The sequence below is a fragment of the Triticum urartu genome, chromosome 7 (genome assembly GCF_003073215.2).
Source record: "Triticum urartu cultivar G1812 chromosome 7, Tu2.1, whole genome shotgun sequence".
NCBI lineage: Eukaryota > Viridiplantae > Streptophyta > Magnoliopsida > Poales > Poaceae > Triticum > Triticum urartu.
In genome coordinates, this window is record NC_053028.1 from 407,093,182 (window position 1) to 407,104,622 (window position 11,441).

General features: G+C 44.6%; 1 protein-coding gene across 1 annotated transcript; it reads right to left on the reverse strand.

Annotated features, from left to right (window-relative positions):
• Positions 1-3,656: 3,656 nt before the first annotated feature.
• Positions 3,657-8,136, reverse strand: LOC125522890 (U3 small nucleolar ribonucleoprotein protein IMP4-like). The gene is made up of 8 exons (XM_048687935.1): positions 7,814-8,136; positions 7,618-7,727; positions 7,476-7,526; positions 7,139-7,282; positions 6,953-7,042; positions 4,396-4,502; positions 4,091-4,175; positions 3,657-3,996 (listed from the first exon to the last, which is right to left on the reverse strand). Exons 1-8 carry the CDS (start codon positions 8,007-8,009, stop codon positions 3,898-3,900), a joined length of 882 nt encoding a protein of 293 aa, XP_048543892.1. The 5' UTR covers positions 8,010-8,136; the 3' UTR covers positions 3,657-3,897.
• Positions 8,137-11,441: the final 3,305 nt, after the last annotated feature.

The following is an 11,441-nucleotide window of genomic DNA, read 5'->3' on the forward strand; positions in this document are numbered from 1 at the left end:
GGATCCCGGGCGCTGGACGGGCGGAGGCGGCTCGGGCCCATCTCGGCCCGGGACGGGCTGCGGATGGGCCTGGCAGGGCCACGGCGGTGGGAGGAGGTGGTTGGGCGACGTGGCACCACTGGAGAGGTGGGGAGCGCCTGACCCGCGGCGGCTGGCCAGTTGAGCGGCGCCAAGTGGCATTTGAAGGGTTGGCCGGCGCCGGAATTCGAGGAGAGGAGGTGGGAGGCGGTTGGAAGATGATTGGGGGCACAGAAATTTAGGAGGAGGGGCAGGTAGCTGCCCAAAATGGAAGGGAAGAAGGTTTATATAGGGCAGGTTCTAGGGTTAGGGGGGTTTAGGGGGTTTTTGGACCCTCCGATCGCGATCCGATGGCTCCGGTCGCGAGGATGGAGTAGGTGGGCTGCAGGATGAGTGGAAGTGGGCTGTATAGACGGTCTCGAACTGAGAGAAGAGAAGAGAGGGAGGCCCGGCGACTGTTTCCGGAGACCAAAAACGTCCGACGTTAGACCGGCTACTATTGCCGCTATATTTATCTGTTGGGGCGTCAAACGAACTCCGATTGCGATGAAACTTGGCAAGCGGTTTACCTACACTATAACAAGACCGCACGCCAACTCTCATCCCATTCCGAGAACATTTTTCAGCCACTTATAAAATAATATTTCGGACATGCCGCGGGCGCGTGCAAGTGTGTCTGGGCTCAGAACGGACGACGGACGGAACTGGGGAACCCGGACGGATGCAAGTTTTGAAAACATGATGACGCAATGCACATGATGACATGGCAAGATGCAACACGGCAATGACAACGAATAACTGAAAGACACCTGGCGCAACGGTCTCGGGGCGTCACACCCCGGCCGTCATTGCCTGACCAATGCGGAAGCATGCTTCTCTGCAGGGAGGCCATGCTGCCTCACGTGAAAGTGAAAGCCTAACCTGAACTGGCCTGGCGGACATGACAGGTAAGAACACTGATGGAGAGATTTAATTTTGTTTGGTTAGGTATTGTGTGTTCGTTGGATGATAGGGTGCCTTGATCATTCAAGTTGGATGGCACGAGATTGACTCGCATAGGATCGTAGTCAATGGTACGTACCAAAGTGCTACCAATCTGGCCCAAGTTGTTGCATCAAGGTGAGATGATCACCCTGTTTAGTGCTCCTGCTCATTTCACAATGTTTTGTCGTGAAAGCTCAGTCCTGGATAATTAAATCTTTTCATGTACATTCCTTCAGGCGGTGGATGGGGCTCGCACCTCCTCGGACCAATACTTCCCCAGGTAATCCCGTGCGACGAGCAAGTCTATACCCTCCAAGCGGCTACTGCCGCACCCTCTCCAGTGGAGGCGGCAAAGTTGTGGGCGTGTTCTATAGCTCGGGGCTGCACCATGGACAACTTGATCGTCGCTCTCACGGCCACCGCCGCAGACTTTGTGGTAGGCCTGCTTATCCTCGCCGAGCATTGTAGGTCGAGATGACACACATAATGGTATGCAAAATGTGTAGGCATAATTTAACAAGTTTGTTGAAACATGTACCACTTTCTTTAGTAAAAGTATTAGATGTCCTGAATAAGCTCTAATATGTCACCATGATTGTTCTCATTTGTTAAAGAACGGGGAAAAGTTCTTTCAAATAATTTACTTATTTTCAGATTTTTCTCCTCATGCATTTTTGCTAGCACGCTGGTGATGTTGAGTGATCCTTTTCCATATGATTGTGCATAGTATGTAATTTTTTTCAGAAATATTCTTTCGAGGGATTTTATTGTGTCACGAGTAAATACAATCTCAGGTTCTCATGTACTGCCAAACTATCATTCACAAGAATTTATTATATTGTTATCAGCTATGATTTATGCTATTTTTTAACATTTCGTTAAATGCAAGACTGTATTATTATTTGTTGGTTAAATTTTCATATTATATATTTGCATATGTGCACCGTTACTCAGTTAACATGATATGTATAGGAGAATCAGGTGGGACTACATTATTAATAATCATTATAGGTCTTAGCTCGATTTATAGGTCTTAGCTCGATTTAAAGGTTGTAATTTTGTTACTCTGATGCAAATGCACATGCCTTTTTGCTCACTGGAAGAGCAGGAAAAGGTGAAACTTGAGACGGATCTGACACATGCATTGATTCATATTTTACCAATGACGCTTTAGTGTTTCTCTTGTCTGAGTACAAGGAGAGATCCTATTCTGCCAGCTTCAGTTGCTAATTCATCACTGTTTTGTAAATATTATTTGCAAATCTACATTCTCTAAGGGGTAGCAACGCATGGTTGGAATCTTCCATGTTGTGGAGTTTTAAAAATCACAATGGCAATGGTTTCAATAGAAATGAGTTGAACTTCCAGTGTGTTTGATTTGCCAAAGGCCAACAAATGCTACCAATCTAGCCCCACTTCAATAAGAAACGCTAAAGTTTGTATGTCGGTAAGCACTATTTTTTTTCCTAGTAAGCACTTTTTTTTGGTTGATTTAAGGGTCCAAAAATCAGAATTATTTAAGAATCATGAAATTTGTGTTGTTGTGAATGAATATCCCATGAATGAGTTATTGGTTTGCCATTTTAGTGTATGAACATGACTAGGATAGCGATATTTTGTCAACTCCATTATTTATAGCCATTTAATGTGTTTTTGTGTAATAATATATTAGTTGCAAGCATGTGTGATGTGAAGCAGGCATGATGGGACATGTGCAGAGCGAGTGAGAGTATGAGACACGGTGTATGAAACATGTGCGAAGAGGGACCCACGGAGGGCGGCCATCATCTCCCGCTCGAGAGATAGGTTTAAACATCCCCTTGCCCTACCAGGGTTCAGCGACAAATATGTCGTGAGGTGGTCAAGCTCATCCCCTTGACATTGACAATGTCTAGACATGATGTGACTAGATGGACAACTCAGTCATGATCGGCGAAGGCCAAAAGGAGAATAGGCGGTGACACGTGTAGGATACTTTGTTCAAATAGAGGTCATGAAATGAGAGCGGAGATGTGTCCTAAAGTCATGCCTATTAGACTATGGCCTACACAATTTAGTTTTTCTCCCGTTGCAACACACGGGCAGAAATAAAACTAAACAACACACAACCTAAGGGCGATAAGTGACCCCACAATCTCCGAAAACGCTTATATAAATGGTTAGTTTAAATAAAAGATGTTCAAAGGATTTTAAAAATATTGCAAAATTAAAAAAACGTGAATTTTAGAAAACATTCCCAAATTTAAAATATATTTATGGATTTCAAAAATTATTTGCAGATTAAATAAATTTTAAAATTTAGAAAATGTAATCTTTTTCACGTGGTGTTTACCAGTTTCCATTAAATATTCCATGTCATAATCTCCCCCAACAACATGGAATATGTTCCATTATGTTGGTTTCAGTGCTAAGAGTGTCGCTCTAGTCCCTGGCTGATAGAAATCATTAATGTTGCAAGAACAAAAAACTCCATTGTCTTCAATGAACCCCCAGGAGTAAGGTTTTTCTAAAAATATCCTGTGAAATATTTTTTGTAAGCTTCAAAAGTGTATTCTACAGTTTTCTTAGGAACAGGTTTGGTTAAAGTTTCAAGAGGACTATTTGGATGATAAAAAATCAATTTCCAAGTTACTAATAATTTGAATTTTCCACAATTTGACAACGTATATCACCCTTTCTCCACAAACATCGTTATAGAAGGATAGACTCTCACTGCTTGGTCGTCAAATACCATGCCAACCAATGACCTCATTCTCTCAGAAAAGCATCACATTTCAACACGCCAATTATGCTTTGAACACCCTTTCAAGATTTTGTAGATGCATCAAAAGCATCCGGCTATAATACTACAAGTACAAAACAGAACTCAAAATTGCTGTGCACGTCAAAATCAACTCAAACCCCAAGCGATTTCTGCTTCTTCGCGGTATTCATGTATGGCCGTAGCACAAACTCGTTCTGTGCTTCGCTTTGGTCCACAGTTCCTCGTTTGATCTGTCCCGGCAAAACAGCAAGCTTATGTCAGCACAAGACATACGAAAAGCATCGAACAGCGCAGCAATAGCCAGATACGGAGGCATTTCTTCACCTGATAGAGTCGCAACTCAAAACGGGGCCCAACCTCCTTCAGGTCAATGGATTTGGGGCCACCATGTTTTTCGTAGATGTGATGCCTGCCATAATCAGAGAAACAAAAGGAAGATTACATCAGAACATCGAGTGACAGATGATGTGTTTTCATGGAAACAAAATCCAGACATATTGAAAGACTATATTTTCTGGACTTTTGAGACAAAGACTCAATACAGCTAGCTTTGTTGTGTGAATATATTCTATGCGACTGCTGACATCAACAAAAACCAACAAGGATGATAAACAAAGTAAGATGGTAACCTGAAAGAGATATAGTCATCTCTATTGGCAAAAGTGATTAGACGCTTTGACTCCGGCTTCGGCACAGGAAAGAGATGCTTCATTATATTGGCAGTCCTTTCACCAGTCTGCAACAATTCAATCAAATCAAACAAAGATAAGTTTCATTTCCAACATAAATAAAGCACAAACACAAAGATAGCAAAGAAAACTGTGCATTATAAAATTCCCATGAACTTTAACGAGAGCTTGTCTACTTGCAATACTCCCACTGTTTCTAAATATAAGACGTTTTGGCAGTTCAAGAGGTAGTAGTAACCCCGGATGCATATCCAAGAATGCCAGTGGCCTAAATCTCTTTTAGAACCAAACAACCCGAGGAGAAAAGGTGGAAAATTTACAAGTGCCTAACCAAATACTCAAGCGAAACTCACAAAAATGAACTTCAAGCCAAATATGCAAAAGTAGAAGTGGAGGTGCTCAGTTTAATAATTTTGAATGGTTTGAGTTTGTCTTCACTAGTAAGCACATATATCAGGTTAACGAGAAAAACATCACCGCAGCCTCCAAATTTAGTAACAGACTAAGATAAAAACAGAAAACAAAATAATTCTTTTTCCCTAAGCAACAGTAGAAATGGTGGCACTCAGTTTAATAGTATTGAATGGTTTGAGTTTGTCTTCATTAGTAAGCAAATCTCAGGTTAACGAGAAAAACATCACCGCTGCCACCAGATTTTGTAACAAATTTAGATCAGAAACAGGGAGGCAACAGAGCAAAAAGGTGATGTTAATGAGAAACACATCACCAAAACTTTAGATCAGAAACAGGGTGAGGTCAAAAACAGAAAAGGGCCAGAGCAAAATAAAAAATTTACCCTAAGCAACAGTAGAAATGGTGGCGTTCAGTTCAATAGTTATGAATGGTTTGAGTTTGTCTTCATTAGTAAGCAAATCTCAGTTTAACGAGAAAAACATCACCACAGCCACCAGATTTTGTAACAAACTTAGATCAGAAACAGGGAAGCAACAAAGCAAAAAGGTGACGTCAACAAGAAACACATCACAACACCCTCTATATTTTGTTAAAAAAAAATCAGAAACAGACAAGGACCATAGCAAAAAAAGGCTTCTTTTCTGAGTAGAAGTGGAGGCACTCAGTTTAATAATTTTGAATGGTTTAGTTCATCTTCATTAGTGAGAACATCTCAGGTTAACGAGAAAAACATCACTGTAGCCTCCAAATTCCATTACAAATTTAGATCAGAGACAGGAAAAGAACATGGGAAAAATAAGTTCTTTTCTAAGCAAGAGTTGTAAATGGAGGCGCTCAGTTTAATAGTTTTGAATGGTTTGAGTTTGTCTTCATTAGTAAGTACATCTCAGGTTAACAAGAAAAACATCATAGCAGCCTCCAAATTTCATACAAATTTCGATCTGAAACAGAAACAGAACAGAAAAAAAGATTATAACCCTCATCCCATTACATCCTATCAAGATAACCAAGGCTGCTGAGATGTATAATTTTGAATGGATAGAAATTATCGTCATGGTTGGTCTCAGGTTAACAAGAAGACCATCATTGCAGCCAGGCAACTAACCAGTGTAGGAAGCACAAAATTTGTTCGAGGTAAAATAAGCAAACAGGTACCAAAGCTGCTCAGTAAATAGTTTTGAATGGATATGTTATCCTCATAGTAGGTCTCAGGTTAACGAGAAGTCCATCATTGCAGCCATCAAGCCGGACAACAAACATTGTCTGAGGAAAATGAGCAAACAAACTACTAACTGAAGCATGGAAAATTCTTAAAAATGATACCAAAGCTGCTCCATTTACATAGTTCTGAATGGACATATTATCCTCATAGTGTGTCTCAGGCTAACAAGAAAACCATCATTGCAGCCAACAAAGATAATAAGCAAAGCTATTTTTAGTGTGAACTTTTGTGCACACAACAAAACAACAGTAGCAACAAAGCACATGAGCATACAGCAGCCAAGACAACATATATTCTAGGCAGCATAAGAGCCACTGGAACTGGAGGTGCTCAGAATCAGATGAACAATCATGAAATCATCATCAATTTCATCATAATAAATAGCATATGTATGTGATAATATAAGCATTATCACAAATTTTGTTCTTGAACGTATGTATGTATCTATGCATGAGCAAACACACACACACACACACACACACACAGAGAGAGAGAGAGAGAGAGTCCTTGCTTAATTAGATAAGCCAGAATCATCACAGCAGGCTCAAGTTCCAGTGTGAGTATATATGCATGTGTGAATGGACTACTGATAAATGATAGGTCTAGAGAAACCAAGAAACCAAAAAATAAAAGCATTACGGAATACTGCGGGATGTTCATCCTAATTCTTTAACACAGATACCTAAATGCTAACACAAAACTACTTTACAAGCCACACAAGGTGGAACAATTACAATGAAAAACATAGATAAAGCATGAGTGACATTGTTAATTGCTATCTGCATGCATGAAATGAACATGGAACATTTAACAGGTGAGACATATTAGAATAAAGTGACTCAGGATTCAAGTATGTAATACCTTGGTTGTGAAATTGTCCAGTATCAAATGAGGGTAAGCTTCTGACATTTTGCCCATGGCCTTCCTATCTTTGATATCATGCCGTGTTACCTGCCAAAGATGGAACCACGAGTTAACACCAAGAATGGTGTCCCATGTTGTACACTGCCCCAGCTCGTCATGAATAAAACAGATATTGGCACTTACCACATTGAGTAACCCAAAGTATGCAGTTGGACCTAATGGTAGATGACACACAATCAAACCATCAGGCTGACCACGATGCTCATGCACCAAAATAAGATCAGTTATCTCGTGTGATCGGCAGGACTCAACAATTTCTGATATCACCTACCGGGAAGAAAAAAATGGATCGATAAGAAACATTAGCCAAAACTCACAAATGATATGAGAGAAAAATTACAGTCCAAACAAACACTATCTAGCATGTTCACTTTTTAATCAATCAAATCTTATGTGAATGAAACCTAATCTGAAGTTGGTACACAAAGGATACACGAGATGGAATGCTTCCGTATCATACCTGACCACCACGGTTCATCCTCTGTGAGTTCGGAAATACAACTTTCAGCTCCTGGCAAAAGAACAAGATTGACCAGTCAGTAAGCACAGGATGCATCATTTTAACCTGTCAAAACACCTTCCAATTCACAGCACAAGCAAACCTTAACAAACTGAGTCAGGGGCGCACTCGGGTTACGAGATGTGGTCAAGAGAATCTTGGGCTCGCGCAGCGTGGCGCCGGCGTACTCGTCATCTATGATACTCCTCGGCACTGCCACCGACCAACCAACAAACCATGAGAAACGCAACAAAAAAAGTAAAGAAATGGGAAGGTGGGGGCGATGGATCCGACGAAACCTGCCCGGTCTTGGTCGTCGAGGTCGATCTCGCGGCGGAGGGCGAGCTCCTCGTTGCGAAGCTCGGTGGGGATAGGCTTGCCCTCCTCGAGCGCCTCCCGGACGCGGCGCTTCTTCTCGTAGTGCTGACGCTCCTTCCCCTCGAGGCTCTTCCGGTAGAGGTACTCCCGACGGAGCCGCGTGTTCCGACGCAGCATCTCGCCTCCCTCTCCCGACGGGACCAAGCAAAACCCTAGCTAGGCGCTTGATGAGTGGAAGCGATAAACCCTAGTAGCGACTTCAAAGCTTTGGCGGCGCAACGCGAGCTTGGACACGGAGTTGTGGAAGGAGAAGGGCTTGTTTTAAATAGCAACGCTTATGGGCTTCTATGGCCTCCCCAGACAGGCTTATGGGCTTCTATGGGCTTCTCCAGACCGATGATGATGATTATAGGCAGTACGTTTTTTTAGGGTGGAAAGGAGGAAGACCACAGATGATCTATCTACAAGAAGGTGCGCATAAATCTGTTTCCCTCTCGTTAGGGTTTTGCTTCTCCCGAAGGCGATCGCGCCGCCGTCGAGCACTTCACCTTCCCTCCTCCGGTTGCAGCCAGGCGGGCAGATTCGGGCTGATTAAGGGTTGATCTGGCATCACTTCTGAAAGAATCGATATGGTTGACTAGAGGGGGGGGTGAATAGGCAACTAACAATTTTTAGCTTTTCTTTAATAATTTAAACTTTGCATCAAAGTAGGTTGTCTAGATATGCAACTAGGTAAGCAACCTATATGATGCAACAAGAATAGGAACACAAGCAAACAAGATATATGAAACAAATAAGTTTGCACAAGTAAAGGCACCAGATAACCAAGAGTGGAGACGGTGGAGACGAGGATGTGTTGCCGAAATTCCTTTCCTTTGAGAGGAAGTACGTCTCCGTTGGAGCGGTGTGGAGGCACAATACTCTCCAAGAAGCCACTAGGGCCACCGTATTCTCCTCACGCCCTCACACAATGCGAGATGCCGTGATTCCACTATTGGTTCCCTTGGAGGCGGCGACCGAACCTTTACAAAATAGGTTGGGGCAATCTCCACAACTCAATTGGAGGCTCCCAACGACACCACGAAGCTTCACCACAATGGACTATGGCTTCGCGGTGACCTCAACCGTCTAGGATGCACAAACACCCAAGAGTAACAAGATCCGCAAGGGATTAGTGAGGGGAATCAAATATCTCTTGGTGGAAGTGTAGATCGAGGCCTTCTCAACCACTCCCGAGCAAATCAACAAGTTTGGTCGGCTAGGGAGTGAGATCGGGCGAAAATGGAGCTTAGAGCAATAGTGGAGCTTAGGGGTGGAAGAGATAAGTCAACGAGGAAGAAGGGGACCCCTTATATAGTGTGGGACAAGGATCCAACCGTTACCCACCAACCAGCCCGCGGCCAGCGGTACTACCGCAAGGCCGCGCGGTACTACTGCTTGCAACCAAGCGGTACTACCGCACGGCTGTGCGGTACTACCATACCGACCCACGGTACTGCCGCAATCCCAGCGACAGTAAAGATAAACAGACGCGCAGGAGCTGGGGGCGGTACTTTCGCACGCGCGGTACTACCGCGCCTCCCATGCGGTACTACCGCAAGGCAAAAACCCCCAGCCAGGCGGAAGGGAACTTCCGTGCCTACTTCCTCAAAGAAACGGAAGTAACAAAACCCCGACACAGTAGTACCGCCAAGGGGCGGTACTACTGCCTGGCTGCATAGCGCGGTACTACCGCTCGGCGAAAACGGTACTACCGCGGTAGGTGTGGATGTAAAAAATTACATCCGCCCCTACTACCGCAAAGGGACGGCACTAGCCTGGTGGGCAGCGGTAGTGCGGCTCCAGGGGAGCGGTACTACCGTGGGCACCTGCGGTACTACCGCGGATGCCTATGGTACTACCGTTTTCCTGGGAGCTGTACTACCGCGACCAACCACAGCAGCCAGACAAGGGAGGCAAGAAAACGGAGGAAGCTCCAAGGAAAAAGGAGGGGACAAGAAGGAGACGTGTACGTGATGATTCCACCCAAACCTTTCCAACGCGGACCCCCTCTTAATAGTATGCCTTTCCTACGACTCAAATCCACCAAAAAGAAATGTAGAAAAGACGCCGTCTTCATCAGTCTTCGAGGGACACCCAACCGTCTTATGCCTAGCAATGAAGTGTCTAGAATACTCAAGGCACACGATTAGTCCACAAATGCGTTGTCATCAATCACCAAAACACTTAGGGATAAATATGCCCTTACAATCTCCCCCTTTTGGTGGATTGATGACAATACGGGATTTGCACAAGGAAAATAATATTAAGTAAATGCAAACCCCTCCTCTCTAGAATATAGACGGGCTCCCCCTAGATGTGTGCCACCTAGATGAGTGCTTTGGACTGCACGGCACACGAATACTAGGATCAAAGCTCCCCCTATATTATAGACACAAGGCATATCTATCACTAGACAAGATAGCACAAACATAAGTTAACTACGATAGATAAAGTGCATATGTCTTACACCATATGAGGAAAGGTCTCGAAAGCACAACCCAAATAAGAGCAAACAAGCACAAACGAGGTACAAAAGACAAAGCAAATAAACGCACCAAGCACGACACAACGCAAATCCCTACACTCTTTCCCCCTTTGGCATCGAGACGCCAAAAAGGCAGAGAGGACATCTACACACACGGGGTGGCTCAGGCAGAGAAGTCGTCCCACTGCTCCTCGTGCTCCTCGTCAGACTCAACGGCGGGGATAGTCTCCTCGAAGTCATCCTCTGAACTGGTCCACTTGTATCCTTACTTTGACATCCAGGCAGCCTCAGGTGTGATGACGTCCTCAGACCCGCCAGACACATCCTCTCCAAAGAGCCTCATAACCTTCTTGTCACGGCGGCGACTCTCTTTGTCTGCCATGTGAGCCTTGTACTGTCCCTTTGCCTGCATGCAGAAGAGAGTCTTCATCTTGTCCTTTAGCTTCTTGGCCCATGATGGCTCAGAGGAAGGAGTGGTGGACCTAGCAGCACGGTCCTCGGCAACATTCTCAGCAGCAGCCTCCTCCTCACCAGCAGCCCTCCTAGCAGAAGAGGTCTCAGCACGGGTAGTGGTGTTGGCCCAGTTGGGCTTGACGCGGAGGCTGATGGACTCATGGCGAATCCAGTCTTGCGAGTGAACACCGCAAACCGAAGCTCACACCACATGATGTGTGAGATATCAAGTGGCTGAGTCTGAGAAGAACGTGCCTCTGCACACAGGAGCAACATATCCACTAGATATGCATGGACCTTGTCCTTGTCGCCAATGCGTGGGAACAGAGTGTTGCGGAAGATGCGATGCATGATATCCAGAAAGGAGTTTAACATCCAAGTTGACTTTCCATTGGGGAGCACCTTCTCAACAAGGAAAGGCTGAAGCAGGTTCTTGTTGGCAGACTCAGAGTTGGCATGGGGGCGAACGCCAACGGGGGTGTGAAGCCCGTCATCAGGAATGTGCAGCAGATCCATGAACTCTTTCCATGTAGCAGACAGCTGACGGCCGTTGGTCATCCAGGTCATCCTCCGCTCCTCCCCGGGATGAAAGTACACTGAGGCAAAGAACTGACAGATGAGCTCAGGGT

Coding starts and splice junctions, on each gene's coding strand:
- LOC125522890 (XM_048687935.1), bottom strand. CDS start 8,009: ATGCTGCGTCGGAACACGCGGCTCCGTCGGGAGTACCTCTACCGGAAG. Junction 7,527..7,617: donor CCCTGACTCAGTTTGTTAAG/GTTTGCTTGTGC, acceptor TTCTTTTGCCAG/GAGCTGAAAGTTGTATTTCC. Junction 7,283..7,475: donor GGATGAACCGTGGTGGTCAG/GTATGATACGGA, acceptor TCTTCCCGGTAG/GTGATATCAGAAATTGTTGA.